Here is a 22,319-nt window from a genome sequence, read left to right as displayed (position 1 = left end):
AGACCGGGGCACGAACCCGTGTCCCCTGCATCGGCAGGCGGACTCTCAACCACTGCGCCACCAGGGAAGCCCAGCGTCAACTGATTTTTGACAAGTGTGCCAAGACCACTGAATGGGGAAAGAATGGCCTCTTCAACAAATGGTGCAGGGACAACTAGATATCCACATGCAAAACAATGAAGAGGGACCCTACTTCGACCACATACAAAAATTAACTCAAACCTAATAATAACTAAAACTATTGGATTTCATCAAAATTTAAAACCTTTGTACATCAAAGGATACTATCAAGAATGAAAAACAACACACAGAAAGGAAAAAATTTATATCTGATAAGCAGCTACAATGCTGAATCTATAAAGAACTCAACAACAGACAACCCAATTACTAAATTAGCAAATGATATGAATAGACATTTCTCCAAAGAAAATATACAAATGGCCAAACAAGCATATAAAAGATGGCCAACATCATTCAGGAAACAGCAATCAAAACCACAATGAATTACCACACTTCTTGATTGGCTATAATAGAAAAAAGGAAAAAAACGAGGAAAATAACAAGTGCTGGTGAGGATATGGAGGGACCAGAACTCTCATACATTGCTATTGGGAATGTGAAATGGTTCAGCCTCTGTGGGAAACACTTTGGGAGTTCCTCAATAAATTACACACAGGATTACCATATGACCCAGCAATTCCACCCCAGGATACATACCCAAAAGAACTGAAAACAGGTACTCAGAAACCTGTACACAAATGTTCACAGCAGCACTATTCGCAACAGCAAAAAGGTGGAAACCCAAATGTTTATCAAGCGATGAGTGGACAAACAAAATGCAGTATCTCCAAAAACAATGGAATATTATTTAGCCATAAAATAGAATGAAGTATTAACATGAACCTTGAAAACATTATGCTAAGTGAAAGAAGCCAGGCACAAAAAGCCACATGTTGTATGATTCCATTTACATGAGGTGTTCAGACTAGGCAAATCCAGAGAGACAGAAAGCAGTTCAATGGTTGCCAGGGGCTCAGGGAACAAGGGAACGAGGGAATGAGGAGTGACTGCTTAATGGGCATGGAATTTCCTTATGGGGTGAAACAAATGTTCTGGAACTAGACAGTGGTGATGTTTGCACAACACTGTGAATGTACTAAATGCCACTGACTTGTACATTTTAAAATGGTTTAAGTGGTAAATAAAATGATAAATTTTATGTTATATGTATTTTACAATCAATAACAAAAAAGGGAGGGGGGATTATATCCACCCAATCAGGGAGGTTCTGAGGTGAGATGAGAAAAGCACTGGGAGGCTGGAGGCTGCAGAGCTCATCCAGGCAGGGCAGTGAGGGGCTGAGCCAGGACCAGAACTTAAGCCTTCTGGCTCCCAGTCCGGGGTATAAACAGCAGTTATTAATCACAGCCTTTTACCAGGACCTCACTTAGGGCAATGAGTAATGAAACTGGGTCACCAGTCAAAGAGAAAAGGGGCCGGATAAGAAACAGCAAGGTGAGAAGGAAGAGGGGTGGGGGGAGGGCAGTGTGTACTTGCTCCGAGTGCGAGCTGAGTCACCCCTCCCCACCACTCTGGACTTGCCAGCTCCACTGGAGGGAGGGGACCAAAATAGTACAGCCCTTCCAGGCTCAGGCTTTCAGCCAAGTGCCAGCCTGACCTTTCTGTAATGTTCCCTGTGCACTGGAGCAGAAAGGAAAACATCAGCCATCGGCTTTTCTTTTTGAGACTAATTCTGAGCTGAAGACTGCAGTAGCCAGGACACTCAAGCCAGCTGTGCTCAAGGAGAGCAGCCAGAAGGAGCCGATCCACAAGGGGCAAGGGCTCCATCTCCTGAGATGACAGGGCCTCTGGAAAAAGTCACAGCTCACAGTTTGCAAAGGCCAGGACACCCATCAGCAGCTGCCCAAACCTCAGGGCTTGTCTGGGACCTGTGAGAGTAACATCAGCCTCTAGGAGGGCGTGGCAGGAGAAAAGGAAGAGGAGGCCATCCAGGGCAGCACACAGCCCTGGTAGCCTAAGGATTCAGGCCAAGTCCACTCACAATGCCCCAGAAAGTGGTGAGCAAGGCAAGACAGCGAGTGTAGGTTACCAGTGAAGAAGTGGACGGGGGCACGAAGGCAGACCCTAGCTGACCCACCGTCCCCTCTCCCTGCCATGGTGGAAGATGGGTCATCTGTGGGGGCTTTCTAGGAGCAGAGAAACAGGGCACAATTCCCTCTGTACTGCCCCAGCTCTCACCTGTCCCCCAAGCTAGGGATGCCGACCAACTGGATGATGTAGATCCCTATTTGACAAAAAAATACAAAGAAGAACACGAAGAAGCTAAAAGAGTTGTCGGACCTGTGGAGAGAGGGGGAAATGAGAAGTCACAAGAGGGTTTGGGGCTCATTCCTCAGCCTTCCTCACTTGCTATGACACCCTCCTCGCTAGGAGTCAGGAGGTAGGATGCTAGTAGAAAGAGCTCCAGAGGGCTAGCCACGCTGTCCATAAGGACACAGGCACTCACCACTATAATCAAAAAGGGCTTGCCTTCCACTGCCTTCCAATTTAAGGGGTCAGTGCTTGACTCCTTCCTCAAAGAACTAATAAAGTTGCTCACCCCAAGGACAATGTAAACAGCCTAACAGTCCATTTCCTAGAGTACTTATTTGCATTATAACAGGGAAGAAAATCTAAGCCTGTTATAAAGACGATAAATCTTTTATAATAAAACCGTAGTCCTGGGCGGAAGAAAAGATATTTGGGGAGTAGGGACTATCAGACAAAACTGGTGTTTTGAGTACTTCCATCTCGGTGTCCTGGAGGGCTAGAATACAGTGAGAGTGCAGGTTTTACCTGCTGAGTGCATGGGAGGGTTCAGCCACTTGCCCCGCCCCCTCTTCCAGGGGCCTGCTGGGCTCTCTGTCCTGAAAGCATCAACTGTGAGGCACAATTCTAAAAGCCCTAGCGGGGTGTGAGGTGGACTCATTCATGTCCACAGAATCGACTCTAGGTCAACCGGTCAAATACTGGCACTCAGCGATGCTCAAGAGTTATTGGGGAGGTGGGGGAGGAGCAGAAATGAGCATGGAGGGGTAAGCCGCTGAGAGCTTATCCGACTCTGTCAGACTCTGTCTGACTATCAGAGAAGTCCCACTTCTATCAGAGAAGCACACCCTCTTCCCAGTGACTAAAATCCCACCGAACCAGACAAACTGGGAGCAGGGGGAAGGCAAGTAAGGCTCCGGATTTCCTCTCTAGGTCTCCTGTGTCTAGTCCAAGGACAGGGCCCAGAGCAGACCTCAGGTACAACTGAGGAAAACAGCTTTCCTGTCTGCTCTCACTATGGGTGGAAATGGAAAAGTGAATTTCCCCACCAATCCATTCTGCTCTAAGACTGGGATGGGGCCCCAGGGCTTATGGTCCTTGGCCTGCAACCGGGGATGCCAGCCATACACCCACCCCTTGCCCCAGCCCTACTCACCTAAAAGCCTTGTAGATGGGTCGGTACCAACAAAGGAAGGCACAAGGGGTGAAGATCACAAACCACAAGATCGAGAGGCCAAAGTCTACTCCCTTGGAGGTGTCGACTAAGAACCAGGCCAGGCAGGCAAGTAGGTTCAGAAACAGAGTCACTGAATGCACTGGGAAAGGAGAGGGGAGAGAGAGAGAGGCTTGTACCAAGGTGACTGAAGGCTTCCCCAACAAGGCAAACCACCCCCTGCAGAGGAAACGAAGTCCAGGCTATGAAGGCAGCTGCAGAAATACTAGAGGACCTCGGTCTGTACACCAGCAGGGTTAGCTCCCAAATCCTGGTTTTCTGCGACCTTAAAACCAGGGACCAAACCAAGTTCCTAAGAGACGATGGGACAGCCTAGGTATCTGAGGAGTGGCAGTGGAGGGGCAGATGCAGACCCCAGGGCTGACCCTTGGGGAATGGAGTCTTTCTCTCAGCAACTCTTTCCCCTGGTCCTGCACAGCCCACAAAGGAGCTACAGGAAGTCTTTTATCCTCACTCTTAGGAGCTGAGGGGACTGTGGGGAGGGGAGGCCTTCACCTAAGGAGGGTCCTTTAGCGCAGCAAGCTCTGCAAGAACTCAGAAGCCTCCAGCTAGTCCCACTCTACCTGATACATGGTCTGGACTGGCCCTTGAGGGGAGGTTCCTAGGACAGGCAGCAGATTGTAGAAGGCCAATTATGTGGGCAGAAGGCACCCCCCAGCCCAGCCCAGCACTGAGAAAGGCTGGAGCCCGCCAGGGAGGAGCAGCCAGAGCAGATGTAGGGCTCTCAAGTCACAGCCCATTTCACCCTGGAGCTCAAAGGGGCAGGAGCGGGACTCACACATCCAGAGATAGTAGAGCATCTTGCATATCCGCTGGTAGTCGGCAGGGATCTCTGTGGAGAAATCCTGATAGAAGCAGGGCTTGACAGGGCACCACATGGGCAGGGGCGGCCAGTTGTTCTCTCTCACTGTGTGGAAAGAGGTGAGGAGGTGAGCCCGGCCTCAGCAGCAGCTTGGCGGAATGCACACACCAGCCTCGTTCATGGGCCAAACCAGGGCTCCCAGAGAGGCGCCAGCAGGCAGGGCTCAGGGTCTACGGATACGGAGTGGGATGGGAAAAGGGTGATGGGACACAAATACCCATAAGCTCACTCCAAGATAATGGACCCCAAATGTACTGGGAAACACAGAGCTCAACAGCCTAAGTGATTATTTTCATTAACAACCAGACCATAAGCACAAAGGGTCATCATCATGAGTAAGGAATCCTGGGACCAGTGCCCCCACTCTATCTAAGATTTCTAGAGCTAGGAAGGAGTGCAGACATAATCTATATCCATTAGGACTACATGGCAAGTCTCCTGACCTCCACCTTACTTGGTATTCCCCAAGGCCAATGCCATTCTAAGATGAACAAGAGTTCAGGAAAGCTCCAAGGCTGCCCTAGAACAAGAGGGCTCGGGGAACTCCCTAAGCCAAGCACGGCGGCCTCCCTTACTGTGTATGTTGGCCACAGTGTTCTGCAGCTCCCGCTCCTTGCGTTCCAGCTCAGCTGCTTTCCTGTCCAGTTCTTCCTGCTGCCGGAGCAGGCTTGCCTGGGCTGCAGAGGCCACAGCCTGGAGGGAACAGAGGAGGTGGCGGGTGGCCAGACACAAGAGACAGTGAGACAGTGTCAGCGTGAGCTGAAGTCAGAGGGGCCTTGCCCCCATGCAGGGAGAGCCCAGAGTCCTAGCCCCAGGGTGTCTTGGGTACCTGAGACCACCGTAGAGAGGCCAAGGTGACCTGCCCCCTACCACGTCTATACCACCTCTGGCCCCTTAGCCATTACCAGGGCTCTTCTCTCCCCTTCATCCCTGAGCTTGAGTTAGGGTTATTTCCCATATTGGGTGTGTGTGTGGAGGGGGGGGCGGTGTGTGTGAAGGGGAAACAGTGCAAACCTGCCAGCAGTGCGAGGGGAAGGGAGATACTTGAGCGCGGCCTTGGGTACCCAGAGCCTCCGGGATCTATGTTTAAGCACCCCCCGCCCCACCCCCAGGAGCTGCCCAGAGGTCCACCTGAACTGTTAGCCAGTATAACCCAGGACAGCCCTTTAGGCTTGGCCCTGCTTTGCCTGGCTTTCATGGCATGAAGAGTCCAAGCTTTATCCCTCTCCAGGCAGAGCCGGGCCTCTGAGTGAAGCAGCTAGGAGGCTACATGTGAGGCTGAATACAGCTGGGCTTGGGTCTAGTGTTCCAGCCCAGGGCCCTGTTCCCCCTGTTGGGACCTGGTTCCTCCTGAAGTCTACAGTCCTCTTTAGGGAGTAGGTATCAAACAGGTCATCTCACAGGACAACAAGGCAGGCATAACTGTACATACGTAGCTGTGCGCGTGCACTCTCTCTCTCTCCAAAAGGCGTTCTCCAAAGAGCTAAGGCTGCCTTCAGGAGGTAAACTTCAGGCAGTGGGGGCGGAAGAACTGACCACCTGAGACCACGTGGAGGGGCTTAGCCTCCTCTCCCAAGTCTGCAACTTCAGCTGAGTAGGACCAGGTCCCTATGGCCCACCACCCAGCCGAACAGGAAAGTCACCCCTGCCTCTAAGCCTTGCCTCACCTCCACAGGGTTCTAGGGCCATGGGTGGGGCTCAGGGGCCCAGGCAGGGCAGAACGTTCAGAGCAAGTCCAGTCAGATGGTAGGAGCAGCCTGGGGCCCACTAGAGTCCACAGCCCAGCTTGGGCAGGCTCCAGGGGCCTTGCCCTCACTCTTGCTCGTCTATACTTTGCCTACCTTCGGAAGGTTTTGCATGTAGCTGTCTCTGAGAATACTATCTCCTTCTAGTAGCATCTGCCTCTCTGAGAGCTCACTCACTGCCAGGAATCTGGTAGGCAGGAACCTGTTGGCCTGTCTAAGCAGGAGCTGCAACATACAACTCCACTGTGGGCCATGCTCACTGGGGGCAGTGAGGAGCGTGGGGTAGGGCAGTGAGGCATGGAGGGGAGTGTCGGGCACAAAGCAGACAGATTCACAGTATTTGGTGAAGGGACAAAGGAAAACAGGAAGGTGGGCAGGAATAAATGAGGTTAAAATAATAAGAAGGAGGAGAGAGAGAGAGGGAGGGAGGGAGAGAAGAGAGATTCTGGGCCCTGTGTAAGAGAGAACAAACCAAAGGCCCAAGGAGGATGTGGAATGGCACAACAGAGGCAAATGCTCTCTGACACCAAGGACCCTGGCCTGGTGAGTAGAGCTTATTTTGGGTGGTGGAAGTAGGGTGCGGGGAGAGGATATGGGGAGAGGATATAGGTTGGCAGAGCAGACTCTCCATCTGCAAGTGACCAACTTCCAAGAGATGATCCAGAGGGCCCTGAAAGGGGAGCCAGGGATGAAAGCCCTCTGCCCACCCCTCAATCTCAGGGCTCAGCTACTGTTCTGGGTGTATCCCCTTCTGGAAAGGAGCGGTCACAGGGATCTTGTCAACAGTACCTGGGGGGTTGGCTGTGTTGGCTCCACTGAGGGCTGGAGAACTGCCGGCTGCGAGGGCCCAGGGAGCTGTGTGACAGGAACCGTTGTTGCTGCATTTGTCTGCATGGGGCAGATCAGAGGAGGGAGGTGAGTGGGCCTCCACTAGTTGGCCATGTGGGGACAAACCCACAGCAGCGTGAGTGATATGCCCCTGCCTGTGAGGGGTACTCCCTCTGGGCCTACCCTGGGCCTCCTTCCGCAGCTTCTTGGCCAACAAGCCTCAGGCTCTGGGCGATGTGATGCCTAACCCAGACCCTTGCTGGATCCAGAGCTCCCCAGCATCGCCTGGCCCTGTTCCGGGAGGGGCCCAGATCATGGATCCCAAGGGGACAATGGATGAGTTCCTCATCCTTACCCCACCCCCCTGAGCTCACATTAGGACTGTCCCTTTGAGGACTGCAGCTTTTCTGTCTCTGTCTCTGCCAAGTCTCCTTACCCCAGAGACACCGGCACCACCCAGAGGACCCAGGGACTCAGAAAGAGGGCACGCTCACCAACCTCGGAGAAGGGGTTGAATTCAGCCAGGCCTCCTTGTGGCGCACTGGTCAGCTGGGTCACAGAGGGATCCTGAGAAGGTGAAAAAGAGCCATTAGATGTCTAGGGAAAAGGGAGAACCTTGGTGAGGCAGAGGGAGATCACCATCTCTCGGCCCCTCCCAGGGACACCTGGCTGAAGTGAGGCTGCTGATGGCCCTTCCTAGTGCCCTGGAAAGCCTCTCCCAAAGGCTCCTGTGCCCAGCCCCTGCCACACCACAGCTGCAATCGCTTCTCCCTTTCTGGAAAAGGAGTGGTTCAGCCCAGATGACTTCCCGGAAGAGACCCAGAGCAAGGTCTACACTCTGAGGCGTGGGAATAGACACCACACAAGTTCCTATTAGTGCCCTTTAGAAATTCAAAACGGTTAGGGAATTCGCTGGCGCTCCAGTGGTTGGGATTTGGCGCTTTCACTGCCGGGGCCCGGGTTCAAGCCAGTGAACAAAGATCCCACAAGCCATGCAGCACAGCCAAAAAAAAAAAAAAGAAAAAAAAGAAAAGGAAAGAAAGAAATTTAAAATGGTTTATAGTATTTACCTCCAGGGAGGGTTTGTTTTTTTTTTTTTTTGGAGGGGAAGCAGGACGGGGGGGAGGTGGGTAAATGAGGTGGTGTGGATGGATACGTACTTTTCACTTTCCAACCTCTCTGTACTGTTTTATTTATTATTTTACAGAAAACATTTATTCCTCTTATTTTTTAAAGGACAGTTTAAGATTCTGGAACAAAAACATGCTGCTGGCTGCCAGTGCTAATTTTATTATATCATGCACACTTGCTAGGAATACAGATATGAAGGACTCAGATGAAAAGCCAAGAAATTGTTTGTTTTTTTTTCCAGATTCTTTTCAGAAAATGTAAAAATGTCCTCAGAACACATCCTTTTCCCGAGTTTTCAATCTTCCCTTTCCCATCTGATCTCTGCCGGGGCCAACCCTTCATGCTGAAGGCCTCACGCAGGGATCTCCGCCACCCTCTCCACCAGAGCAGCTTCTGTGCTGGCCTGAGGCTGGGCTGTCTTCATCCTGCCCCTCACCCAACAGAGCTCCTGTACACTCCCTCCCCTTCCCCATACAAAATAGTATGGGGCTCAGGTCCAGCTGGACAGAGATGCCTCTGAGGGAAACAGCTGCCACCAGACTCTGCCAAGGTCCCCGTTATAAGGCCTCAAGGTCCCCGTTATAAGGGGAGCCCCAGGCTCCCCTGTCTGTACACCTCACCCCTAGTCCCTCACTACTGGTCCAGATGCTCCTGTCCTTCATGCCCAGCTTCCCCTCCAGCAGGAAGCCTCCATAGATTGGATTCTTAAACACAATGTTAACAACAGACAGACCCTCAGAGAACCACCCCTCAATTTTTAGATGTGGAAACGGATATTCTCCACAGTGCAGTACTTGTCCTAGGTCTCAAAATGGGAACTGGTTCACCATTCTGAACATTTATAGAGCCACGGGTAAGCACCGAACGTGCCTTCTTCACACACACTAACTTCCTACCAAGGACGTCAACTCCTAGAAGGTGAGCCTGTGTCTGCAGGGCCCCAGGGCCCAGCCCAGCTCCAGCTCACTTCCCGTCTCTGGATGGTCCTTGTCCTCTGCACCTCACCCAGTCTCCTCTGCAAAGAGGCAGTGTGGCTGTGTCCTTTCTCCTGGACACCATCCCTGCCTGGTGGCTCCTGCAACTTGGACAAAGTGACAAGGTGAGGCTTGAGAGGCCACCTGAAGTTGGAGGAACTGGCCTTGAGGTTATTTGTTGGCTGAACATCTAGCAGATTTCTCCCAGAATTACTGAGCTGCCTTTCTGCATGAAAGATCTGGGGCTCAGTATCTGTTCCCCTTTCAGACTCTGCAGACATCAAGCCACAGCAGAGAGAGTGAGCTGAAGTCACTGAAATCAGATCCACTGTCCAAGGAACTTGAGTCTGTCACTACAGGACAAGGACAGCAGGGCAGCTCTGGCAACAGTTTCAGGAGCCAGCGTACATGCCTGGCTGTGGTACACATGTTTAATAGGCAGCCTCCAGAGCCACGAAGAGACGTCATTTCCTTTACCAAGGTCAGCCAGAAGAGGATTCTAGGAGGCAGGGGGACTGACTACCCTATCCATAGTGATCCCTCCTCCTTTCTCTAAAATCTTAAAAAAATTGGCCCTGGACCCTCACCAGGCTCACCACAAACAAATCCTGTCTCCTCTAGCAGGCTATAAACTCTGCAGCCACGTGTTTCTGGATCTAGTTCATACTTCTGGCTCCCTAGTGCTTGGTGAAGAGAGCGTGATGCAAGCAGAAACTCAGGTAATGTCTGAGAATTAAGTGCTAGATGCTGTAGGCCCTCCTCTGCTTTCTCCGGGAGGTACTGCCCAAATGCTAGGGCACACAGAAGGGGAGGGCCACTTGCATCACAGCAGCAGCCCTGGGGCCCAGAAGCACCTTGCCTAGGAAAAGGAGCCTGGAACACTCTGGGAGACACAGGTACTTTCCACCAGAGGAGACCTAGGCTCTTTCTGAAAGATGTATATGGCTTCAAGAGAGGCTGAGGCCTGGTGAGAGAGGGAGGGAAGAAGAGGCACAGCCAAGGGAGCAGACGTATACTGAGTGTCTACCATGTGCCAGGCTCATCACACAGCGATGCTACTGTGGAATTCTAGTCATCCCAGAACTGGCCACTGTGTCAAGCCACCAGAAAAGAAGGTTCTACCAGGTTCTTTTTCAACCTGGTTCCTCGACAGAATTAAGCCCCACTGCCCCAAGGCATTCACTGTCTGCAATGACGTGACTTCTCTCCGGCACATCTAGAACAGTCCTGGTTATGTTCCATCCTTGGGAGAATGGAGAAAACACTAGTTCCACTCAGCTTCTGTGTTCCACAGCTCAGCTGAGCAGCACTGGCTGAGAAAAGCTACAACGCACCTCCTCATTCAACCTCACAACCATCCTGTGAGGGAGGAGTATGCAGATGAAGAAAGCCCCAGCTCAGAGAGGGGAAGTAGCTCCCCTATAGTGGCTGAGCCAGATTTTGTTTTTGTTAGTTAGTTAGTTATGTAGTTATTTATTTATTTATGGTCGCGTTGGGGCTTTCTCTAGTTGCGGCGAGCGAGGGCTACTCTTTGTTGCGGTGCACGGGCTTCTCGTTGCGGTGGCTTCTCTTGTTGTGGAGCATGGGCTCTAGGGTGCGCGGGATTCAGTAGTTGCGGCCCGTGGGCTCAGTAGTTGTGGCTCGAGGGCTCTAGAGCGCAGGCTCAGTAGTTGTGGCGCACGGGCTTAGTTGTTCCGCAGCATGTGGGATCTTCCCAGACCAGGGCTCGACCCCGTGTTCCCTGAATGGGCAGGCGGATTCTTAACCACTGCGCCACCAGGGAAGTCCCTGAGCCCAATTTTGAATCCAAGTCTGTCTGTCTCCAAAGACACGAGTGGTAAACCTGAGTGCGCAGTGTGTCCCCAAAGCCTGGCTTGGGGGCTGACCAACGGAAGGTGTCCAGTCAATGTGGGGTTGAGGGGTTGAGGGATGCTGACAAGGGCACCGTGAGTGACTGGGACGACTGCTTCTGCTCGGCTCTTTATTCCCGGACTTCAGAGCAGTCTTTCCTGGCGAACACCCCTGGTAGGACACAGGCAGAGAATCTTGCAAGTAAGGACCACACTGACTGGCCTGAATGAGACCCTCAGATTTTACTCCAAGTCACAAGTAAGAAGTCAACAGCAGCAACCTTCCTTCCCACTCACCCAGCATCAGCTGGCTCATAAGCGGGTCAAGTAGTTATTTAAAAGCATGGTGAGAGCTAAGTTTCAACTACAAAGAAGTAACCTGACACTCCCTCAGTGCCCAAAGGACTCAAACTGGTTAATGCCCTTTACTGAATTTATAACAAACAGAACGCTCCTGATCTCAGTTCTTTTCATTCAGCAAGCAGTCACAAACGGTGTGAGGGACACACCAAGAGGAAAAGGACGCAGCTATTGCCCTTCTGGAGACCAAAATCTGGTAGCTGAGACACGTGCACACAGCACGAGAGTAAAAACAGGAGGGGAGAGGAGGGGAGGGGAGGGGAGAGGAGGCCCAGGCGGGCTTGGAGAAAGGCACGGTTCCAGGAGGAGGGGAGGAAGGGGAGCAAAGGCCCAGTCAGTAAGCTCAGGCCACCAGAGCTGCGGGGTGTTGGGGCAAAGGAACACCCCGTGGAGCTGGGGTGTGAGGGACTGAGAAAAAGAGGCAGCACAGCTGGGCTGCAACTCTGCCGGGGAAGGGCCTTGAAAAACACACTTGCTTTCACTAGTTTGGCAACCCCTTTCCATGCCTCTCCCAGGTCCTGGCTGTGCTCGAGTTTACTGTGACTCTTCCTTGCTTTCCCACCCTACACTCCACCCAGGCTCCCAACGTGAGATTTATTTCAGGCTCCGAATAAACACATTAAATAAATACCTCATGGACTAAAAGAAACTCAGCCACTTTCTCTGGGAGGCAGAGAGTCACCAATACTTTGGAACCTCTGTGAAGTCCTATTTGCTTTAGCGACAAGGCTGTGTGTCATAGAACAAGAAGGGGTAGTCATCGCCAGATCGGCTGGCTGGGTCCCAGGCGTACAAAGAGCCACAGTTAACCTTGGTACTCTCTGAGCCAGAGCCTGAGAAGCCATCCAAAGGAAACATGAGGAAAATATGTAAAAATCTGTATCTGCAAATGTATTCATTGCACCAGTATTTACAACAGGGGAAAAAAAGCAGGGAACGACTTAAATATCCAGTGACAGCGAGCACAAGTACATTTTGGTGCACATCCCCTCGATGGCCTAAACAGCCACTAAATCACAGCTATGAACACAGGGCAGCAATAGAGAAAAGGCTTGGTTATATGAATATCAAATGACAATTCTGTCAGAAGTACTCTTATAGAAAACACATCAAAATAACAATGGTTGCAAAAGACTGGTAGAAATATGGAGAATTTACTTTGTTTTACAAATTTTCTATAATGTGATTATGTTATGTTTATGTTAAACACACACGTACACCACGTACATGCTTATTTTTAAAAAGAAAGCCTGAGAACCCACCAAATAAGCAACATGCACCTGGGGCCTCCCTCCCTGCCACAGCAGTGATGTACAGAAGCACCCAAAAAAGTGAGTCTAAGTCCCTGGCCTGGCATCGAGGCCCGCCCTGACCTGGTACCAGCTCTCCTCTCGGCACAGCCTGTCCTCAATCAAACGGAGCCCCCGCCATCTCCTTCCACCTCGGTCTGTTTACTCCCTACACAAACCATTCCACACCAGCACAGGGCAAGGGCACCAAGAAAAAGCCTTGGTTCCTGCCCCCAAGAAGCAAACAGCACAGAGAACACAACAGAAGCCAGGGCAAGAAGTGAGAGCACGTGATCAGTGCTGAACAAGGTGCGGGCAAGTGCAACAGGCTTGCAGAGGAGGGAGTGAGGAAGCTGTCTGGAGACTCAGGGAAGGCTTCACTGAGGTGGCATCTGAGCTGGATCTTGAGAGAGGAAAGAAATTTAGCAAGCACTAAAGAGGAAGAGAAGAACAGCATTTTCAAAGACACAGCATCTTTAAAAAGAGCTTGTGTGTGTTCAGGGAGAAGGTTCTGGAGGCGGTGGGGCGAAGTGCGTATATATAGAGAGGAGCACCAGGGACCCAGCCTGCAGAAGAGGTCAGGCCAGACTGCAAGAGTTCAGACTTCACCCTGTGGGCAACGTGGACAACTAGAGATTGTGAGCAGTGATCACCTCTGCCAGCAGTGAGGAGAGTGCGATGCGTGGGGAAGGAGGATGGTGGGAAGACTGGCTGGGACACAAGAATCCATGTGGGTGATAATAAGGCCTGAACTAAGGGATAACTCTGGAGATGGAGAAGAGGGTACGGGCTCCAGAGACCCTTCTCAGGTAGATGGCACAGGCTCGGCCACTCCCCGGGGAGGTATGGAGTTACTGCAGGACAAGATGGGGAGGGGGCAGGGGGGCGGGGGGCGGGGGGCGGGGCGAGGGGAGGGGGAGGGGAGGGTGCCACTGAGCAAGGCGGTCATGGGAGAAGAGGAACAGGATTTTCAGGAGCAGCTGTGTGGGAGTGGGGAGAGGATCTGAGAAGGTACTGAGTCGCACTGGAGAGACGTGTAAAATGTATCTCGGGACTTCCCTGGTGGAGCAACGGTTAAGAATCCACCTGCCAATGCAGGGGACACGGGTTTGAGCCCTGGTCCGGGAAGATCTCACATGCTGCGGAGCAACTAAGCCCATGCGCCACAATTACTGAGCCCACGTGCCACAAATACTGAAGCCCACGCACCTAGAAGCCACCGCAATGAGAAGCCCACGCACTGCAATGAAGAGTAGTCCCTGCTCACCGCAACTAGGGAAAGCCAGCACACAGCAATAAAGACCCAACACAGCCAAAAAATAAATAAAATAAATAAATTAATTAATTTTAAAAAAATGCATCTGGGTGGAATGGGTAGAAATGTCCAGGTGAGAGCTGGAAGCACTGGTTTGAAGCTCAGGAGAAGGGTGAGGGCTAGAGTTCTAGATCTGCAACCGCTGGTATGCAGATGCTATTCTGAAGCCATAAAAGTGGGAGGACTTACTTGGAAAGGTATACAGTGAGAACAAAGTCAAGGACAGAACTCCAGGACACCCTTAAAGGTATGAGACAGGAAGAGAAAACAGGCGGAAGGAGGTGAGAGTTACCAGTGTAAAGAGGCCAAGGACAGAGAGAATTTCAAGAGAGACTCTGGCCAAACGAGCTTGTGCATCACAAGCAGCAGACACATCGTGGTCCCATGGCTCCCAGAGAGACCACAGGATCCAAGAGGGAGGAGGTGCCTGGGGCTGCGGGGGTGACACTGCGTGGAAGCGACTTTAAGTTCTTGGCGCTCCTTCACCTGAGATACCCTCTCTTGCCATATGCCAGGCTTTCTGCTCTCAGCTCAAGCCCTTCCTACCACGGGACCCTACCACGGGACTCTGCCTTGTTTCTCCTCAGATCCCTCACAGATCCTTTTGGCAAGTTTTGACTGCCCTTTACGCACCACAGCATGCTGTCATGATCAGCGAGCATTTCTTAGGTCTCCTGCCACATTACAAGCTCTGACAGGCCATGTGCCCATTTATCTTGGTCACCTGCACAGGATCTTGGAGCAGCAGTGGCTCAGTGATGTGCAAAAACATGTCACCATCTCAAAGGAGCACTGCTGGACAGGTCACACCTTGCTAATTAATGTGCATGGCACTCTTTTCTTGAAGAAGCAGTAGGTACCCCTTGTTTGTCCTGGTTAAATATTACCATTTCTCTGAACCCAGGATCATCCTACACCAAGTGGCTCCAAAGAAAACTTAATAGTGTAGGGTCAGAGTTCAGCTGTGTCTCTGGCCAAGTGCTTTCGAACACCCAGCCTGGCTCCAGGCGCCAACCATAAAGTCAGGGACACCTCCCTCACCCTGGGACCCCATCTGGGCAGAGCTGTCTGGGGTCAGTTAAACTATATGAACCTTGCCATTTTCAAATTTCTCGAGACAATGCTCCTGTTCCACAGGAAAGTTCTACCAGGTCCAACTGGTGGTTTTGAGAATTCCCAAAGGTACAGTCAAGCTGGAGCCCACCCTCTCTGGGAAGTGACAAAGCCCTCAGTGTCTGTGCAGGGAACTTCATGTAACTCTGTTCACACCCAAATCACGTTTCTGCCACCACTTTCTCCTCCCACAGAAGAGAAACATTTTAAATCCTTGGAAGCAGCCACACCACTGAGATTATCTTTTAACTGCAAGGAGGCAACGTGTGAAAGTGATATGGTGTGATTTGACAACTCATGAACGCTGAAAGGCTTTCTCTGTTCAGCACCATCAGCTAGTCCACTCCCCCTCCTTGAGATCAATGCTGACTGCCTGGGGTAACCTGGCAGATATGCCAAGTAGGAAAGCAGCCCAGGCATTTGCCTGGGTGAGCTGCTTGTTAGTGGACTGCTGAAAAAGAAAATGGGGAGTACAATGCCTACCTGTAGCCCTCAACCTCTTCATCACCCAAGACTTTCTGAGAAAATTTTGGCAACAGACATGCTGGAAAGAAGGACCTGCATACCCAGATGGTACAAAGCAGATGTGCCATAATTCACAGAGGGATTAGGGAGTGCCAGTGGAGGTTGAGAAATCAGCCACACTTGGCTTGCAGTTTCCTGCTTCCTCCGAGGAGTTTGGTAAAACCTCTTCTGCACTCTTGTGACAACTTTCCACTCACAGTGTTACTGTGCAGGAAGTTTTCTAATAATCCCACTATAACTATGCACAAGGAGGGGATCATAAAAACCCACGCCCACAGTTCAGGGTGGGGATGAGAGTAGGGTATACCTAAAGAACATTTATAAGGAAGTCAGCTTAAAGGCGCACCAGGAGCTTCAGGGGATATTAAAAGAGTTAGCAGAAAAAGGATTCCGTGGCTGAATAACTTTGAGAAAGGCTGGGTCAAATGAAGTTGAGCAAATATCTTTATTGTAGGATTTCTCGGAGCCTTTAACAAACTAAAAAGCCTGGTCAACTTTCAAGAAAAATGATTCCTAAACTTATTGGACCACAGAACCCTGAGCACCTTTCAGGACTGGTATTACTCAGAACACATGCTGCATTAAAGTACCATCTTAAAAAAGCACAATACAATCCATATTATTCCAGCCCCACCCACTGAACAACAACAAAAAAGCTTACCTAATATTAATTTGCTGGCCTAAGTAACACCAAAGCAGTTTAAAACCTTTAAAAGAGCACTGTCCTAAAAAAAAAAAAAAAAAAAAAAAAAAAAAAGAGCACTGTCCTGAGAATGAGACCTGGATCTGAGTCCCCTCCTGCTTCAAATTAGCTGGTGACTCTGGTATGTCCCATCCTCCCTGGGTTCTTGGTTTCCTCATCTCTAAACTAAAGGGGTTAGAAGAGATTTCTGAGGATGTTCCAGCTCTAAAAGTCAACCATGGACTCCAAACACTAAGTATATTTTTGTAAACCACCATGGAGGAAAAAAAAAAAGACTGCTCTGAAGGCCGGCTAAGTGTGACAGTTTCTGAGCCTATCTCCTCTCCACCTGCTCTCTCCTGAGCTCTGTGCCAACACCCTAGGTAAATGAAGCTGGGTTCACACTCAGTCACCCAAGGGCTACACCCTCCCAATGTCCCAGCTCTGGCAGTCAGGGAAGCAGACACTACCATCACAAGGAGAGGGAGGGCAGCTCTCCAGGAGAAGGAGATCTGGGGCCTCACACCCAAAGCTCCTTCTCCCCACACAGCTGTGCGACAAGAGGGAAAACCCAGCCCAGGGTCAGGAGGAGCAGAATCGCAGCCAGCCAGCTCTCTTCTTCCCACACAGGCTTCCCCTCCAGATGTTGCTCTTTACAGGACCACAGCTGCTTCCTGTCCTGCCATATCCTGGGGCTGCCTGATGGACAGACTGTCTTGCTTGAATGCAGAAGTTACTTCTACCACAGTTTGCACAATCATTTCTGGGGTTGGAGATATGGTTTAAGACTTTCAAGCTGCTATTTATACAGGGCAGAATTTAGGCCAACTATTTGTCCCACTGCTACCACTGAGGACAAGCTCTCTGCATCTTTGGACAGCTGACTGCCTCTGTCAGATGGCAGCAGACATTTTATTTCTGATTCTGACAGGACAAAAAAAAAAAGGAAGAAAGAAAAAGGCACATCATTACACAGCACACATACCAAAAGGCTACTAGATCCTTACTAAAACTCAAACTCCAGTAACATACAGCAGTTTTATAACTAAAGCAAAACAGTTACCTGAAGACACTGGCAGAAGAAAAAAATGCAAATGTTCTTTCTTTACTCAAATAGAGATGACTGCATTACATAAGAGATAAAGTCCTCCAAATAGTTATGTCAAGAAGCATTAAGCTACATGAGGAATGTTAGGAATTCCCTGAGGTTACAAAGCTATCAAAATTTGCCTTGAGGGCTCCCAGTGGCTAAGTCACCTTGAGACCAAGAAAAAGACATAAAATTTTTACTCAGACATTCATTCTAGTCTCCTTTGTGTTTGTTCTAACTCCTGATGGGATTCAAGGTGGGAAAGTTCATGCTGTGAGTTGCAGGAAGGACCCCTCCAAGAACTTCCCCTACACCTGCAGGAAACTTAAAGTTGCCAATGACCAAAATAAAGTACAAGCAGGATGAGTTCATGTGCCTGGTGACATCCTGACAAAGCAGAAAGCTCACGGCTCATAAATCACCAGTCAGCACAAGCAAGCTTCCCTAGAACTGGTTTTAAGCAGACATGAAACAAGAGGCATAGGAACTGTGGAGCTAACAGGAGTCCCAATCCTTCATCATGGAAAAGAATACCCTTGTGCTCTTAGTTCAAAGGCGGAAGAGTTTTGGCTTTAAATAGGAAGTCTCTTTCTTCCTCGGTTGATTGTTCAAAAGGTCAGGCCAGCTCATAGGTCAGTGCATCTCAACTACCCTGCCACCATACAGAGGGCCATCAGACCAACATTCCTTGCACTTCAAGACCCTCGGAGGCTCCTCACTTCTCCTCCCTCCCTAACCTGGGCTCTCACATCTAGCCAAAACCCAGTCCAAACTAGATCCATGGCCAAGGTGTGAAATTGTTACCAAGGCCGTATTTCAGCTTGGGTTACCAGCCTTCCTTTCCTGACAAATCTCAGGGGCTCTCCTATAAGTTACAGACTAGTTGGCTGTGTGTATGTTGCGGGGGTGATGTTCTTGGGATTTTCTCACATTTCTCCATCCCACTAGAGGGTTCCACCTCCTCATTATGTTGCTGTCACCCCCTCTCCTAAAGTGACTCAAGGCTGGTTGGTGTCTCTCCAAGACTGCGGGACGTGGTAGCCACACATCCCCCTCAGGTGAAGTCGCTTCTCTCTCTGAAGCTGGGGGTCTCCCTGATCGTGTCTGCGCCAGTCCCCTTCCCCAGCAGTGCCCAGTTAGAGGGGCTACTTCCCGGGAGCTAGACAGTCCCACCTCTTTCCAGAGTACAGCACCCCGCCCCCTCCGCTGTTCCACCTGCTGCTAGTCCCGCCCCCCCAGACGCTACGATAGGCCAGCCCTCAAAGCCCGCTCTCCCATTGGGCAGACGGCCCGTCCCTCCTACGCCACGTCTCCCGGCTCTGGCAAAGAGGCCCGGGCGGCGGCCTTCGGCACTAGACAGCGCTGTAAGATGCGGGCTGTACCTGGAAGGGGTTTACGTCCACTGGGTCCGCGAAGGGGTTGGTGTCGAAAGACGACATGGCGGTCGGGGACCGACGGGGAAGCTCCGATAGCGCGTCTGCCTCCGGGCACCCAGACCCAGCGGAGCTCTGCGTGTAGACCCTCCACTTCCGGGAGCTAGGCAGCCGATCTGGCGCAGGCGCAGCGTCCTCTCAGAGGCGCGTGGTCATGTGACATCACAGAAGTCCGCTCCGCCCTCCTGCTCAACCCACTGTGGAGCTGTTGGAGAGCGTTTCGTTTCCATGGGCGTTTTCGCTGTGCCTGTGCTTCAGGGGTTGGGGAGGCCCCGAGGGATTTGGGAGACAGAGGAAGGGCTGGAGCCGTTCCCAACTGCCTCTCGGTCGGATAGGTTCCAACATGGTATTGGGAATTCCCCAAAATGGAGTTGGAAACTTAACCCCTTTGCTTTCTTGGAGGGCAAGTTTGAGAAGTATGCACTGGTTCAGGGAGGGGACAGAAGTTCGAGCCAACGGCGGGAGCGTTGGGAATGGAGTTCCTGACTCGAGAGGACTTCGCCAAGCTAGGAAAGGGTTCTGGTGGTAGGGGCCGAGCAGAGAGGTTCTTTTCGGAAGAACCGACCGTGCAGCTGCCCCCCACACTAGCTGAGCCCTGCCTCTCTTAGGCCTTGCCCCCGGATGTCAAGTTTTATCGTTTTAGGGATGAGGATCCCTGAGCCCAGACAGGTTTAGGGCCTAAGCTGGGATTAACCTGGGCATCAAGCATTTATTAAGTGAATGAGGGAGTTCAGCACTAGAGCCATCAAGCATGGGGGAGATGGCTGATTCACTCTCCGCAAACCCACGTTATTTATTCATATCTTTGTATATTTCTGCGGCCCCTGAATCCAGCCACTGTCATCCCTTACTCTGGACAAGTACAGGGCTGCTAATTGGTCTATTGTTGTTCATGTTGTAACTAGAGATCCATTCAAAGGGAGCAAAATTACTATGGAACTTTCTGTTTAAAATTCTTCAGTTATTTTCCATGAAGGCCCAAATTCTTCGTTTGGCCTCTAGGACTTGCAAGATCTGTGCCCCACCTATCAATCCTTCCCATTCCTTCTTGTGCCTACCCCACCACCACGTCCCACACCGCTGTGCATTCTAGCCCTGCTAGTGGCTTTTCAGTTCCTCAAACTTCCCTTGTTCCTCCCTGCCTCAGGGCCTTTGTACTGGCCTTTCCCTCTTCCTGGTATGCTCTTGAGGAGCCCGAGCCCTCCTCAATCCCTGCTTATCTTTCAAATTTAGGCATACAGTCCCCTTGCTCAGGAGTGGTCTCTCTTCACCATAGATTAGAGCACTCTTCCCCCACAACGTAAGCTCTTCTATTACCCCGTGCTTTTCCCTCATAATACCTATTGCAGGTTGTAATTACACGCTTGTAAAGGTGGTTATTTCTGTCTGTCCCTCCCATCAGACTGTAATCTCCACGAGGGCAGAAGCAGCATCTGTTTTGCTCACTGTTGTATTTCTGGCACTAACATAGTACCAAGCAGATGATAAGCATTTAGTAAATATTTTACTATTTCCCTCATCCACTTTTCTTAGGGTCCAGCTCAACATTTTTTCAGGAAATGTCCTGAAGTGGGGGAATGGTAGGGATCTATGTTTGTGTCCCCTTAGAAACTACTTACCCGTAACCACCCCCCCGTGCCATGGCTACCCCTTTTAGGGCAGTATAAGGAAAACCTCTCGTGTTTCTCCTTTACTAGTCACATAGGACATTTCTGTGACCAGACATGTGGAGTTTTTTTCCCTACACTAATCAATTTTCTGATACCAGCTGGGTGTCATTCAATTTAGTTCTGATACTATCTACCTGGAGTTAGGGTCAGATCCCACAGGTTAAGCAAGCACTCAGTCCCACAAGATTGCCTCCACTTCAGAGGCCAATTACAAGTCCGGGTGTCATGTCATCACCTATACCTCTATAAATCGGGGTTCCCACTACCCCCTCCTTAGGTTCAATAATTTGCTAGAATGGCTTGCAGAACTCAGAGAAACACATTTACTGGCTTATTATATAATAAAGGAGATGATAAAGAATTCAGATGAATGGCCAGTTGAAGAGATACATAGGGCAAGGTCTGGGTTCTGAGTGCAGGAGCTTCTGTCCTTGTAGAGCTGGGGTTTGCCACCCTTCTGGTAAGGAGATGTGTTCAACGCTGAAGCTCTCTAAACCAGTAGTTCAGGTATTTTTATGGAGACATCATCATGTAGGCATGATAAACAGTTAATTCGATCTCTCCCTTCCCCGTAAGATGGGAGGTGTGGCTGAAGGTTCCAAGCTTCTAATTGTGGCTTAGTCTTTCTGGTGACCAGCCCCCATCCTGATGCTATCCAGGAGGCCACCAACAGTTGCCTCATTAGGACAAAAGATGCTCTGATCACCCAGGAAATTCCAAGGGATTTAGGAGCTCCGTGTCAGGAACCAGGGTCAAAGACCAAGTATTAGAACAAAAGATGCCCCTAGTACTCTTACTGCTTAGGAAATTACAAAGGTTTTAGGAGCTCTCGCCAGGAGCCAGTTATTCTATCACAGTATCACAGGCAACACACAGAGATCTTTGCTGTCTGTAGCCTGAGAGGAGAGCAGTCCACACAACATGAGGCTGTCCCGCCTCCTCCTTGTCTGCCCAGCCTCGTACATTGCTGGACTGTTGAAGAAAGAATGGAATTTGATATCACCAATGTGAAGCTTGTCCACCCACCTATCTCTGAAGACCCCTGGGATCTGTCTACTTCCCTCTGAGAGAGACATCATACATTTATTCACTCATTAACTTGTTCAACAAGGGAGGAGGTATAGCAGAATGGAACTCTATGCTCTTGGACCTGTTACCTCTCCAAGACCCATTTTTCTCATCTCAAAAATGGGGCTAATGACAGTACCTATCTCATAGGGTTGTCCTGAGAATTCTTGAAAAGGGCTAGCATAATCGTTAATACATAACAAATAAATGTTAGCTGCTATTATCGCTTGAGCATCATCTGGGCACTGGCAGAAATGTGAAGCTGAATTAGACGTATGGTCTAGAAGGAGAGAGAGGAAAGCAGATCATCACTAGATAACAAAGTGTGATCAGTTCTATTAGAGGTAGACAAGCAAGAGTTAAGGGTGAAAGGTTCTAGGTTCTCCAAACACCCTAGTTTCCCTTCTAGATATATTTTTCTGTGTGTAGGGAGGGTGGTAAGGGGTGGGGGCTCTGTCCCAACAATCTAAGTTCTTCCTTCCTTGTGCAGAGGTACTGTGAGGAAGGGACTCTAACTTGACTTCAGTGATGGTGATAGTGGGAGGTGCTCTAAGAACTCCCTATGCCTAGACTAATCCCTCATTCTCCTCCCAGAAGGTTCATATTGCTGGAGAAGTGGGGATGAGAGGAAGGAGAGGTATTCAAAGTTAGGAGATATGTGAGATGTACTGTTAGTGTGGTTCATTTTCTTATTCCTTAGTGTATGGTGGAGCTTCCTTTGAAATGCAGGCTGATTCATCTGAGCCAGGGGACCCTTAGGGAGGTCGATGTCCATAGCTGGGCAGAACATTGCAGAGAAAACAGTACCCCTCTTTCCCCTGG

The 22,319-nt window shown here is 50.4% G+C and overlaps 1 protein-coding gene across 2 annotated transcripts in view; it reads right to left on the bottom strand.

Annotated features, from left to right (window-relative positions):
• Positions 1 to 18,885, bottom strand: part of SCAMP2 (secretory carrier membrane protein 2) — a 21,741-nt gene extending 2,856 nt beyond the window's left edge. The window contains exons 1-7 of one of the 2 annotated variants that reach the window (XM_007118242.1): positions 18,709 to 18,885; positions 7,496 to 7,564; positions 6,959 to 7,057; positions 5,000 to 5,117; positions 4,341 to 4,469; positions 3,485 to 3,644; positions 2,260 to 2,361 (exon numbers count right to left, since the gene is read on the bottom strand). In XM_007118242.1, the coding sequence (XP_007118304.1) occupies positions 2,260 to 2,361; positions 3,485 to 3,644; positions 4,341 to 4,469; positions 5,000 to 5,117; positions 6,959 to 7,057; positions 7,496 to 7,564; positions 18,709 to 18,765 (734 nt within the window). In that variant the 5' untranslated portion in view covers positions 18,766 to 18,885. The remainder of the gene's footprint in view (positions 1 to 2,259; positions 2,362 to 3,484; positions 3,645 to 4,340; positions 4,470 to 4,999; positions 5,118 to 6,958; positions 7,058 to 7,495; positions 7,565 to 18,708) is intronic. The other variant, XM_024128855.3, reaches the window with a different exon arrangement.
• Between the last annotated feature and the right edge of the window lie 3,434 nt (positions 18,886 to 22,319).

This window comes from Physeter macrocephalus, unplaced genomic scaffold (genome assembly GCF_002837175.3).
Source record: "Physeter macrocephalus isolate SW-GA unplaced genomic scaffold, ASM283717v5 random_138, whole genome shotgun sequence".
Taxonomy (NCBI): Eukaryota; Metazoa; Chordata; class Mammalia; order Artiodactyla; family Physeteridae; genus Physeter; species Physeter macrocephalus.
Note: the sequence above shows the minus strand (reverse complement) of the source record. Positions and strands in the feature narration are given on the sequence as shown.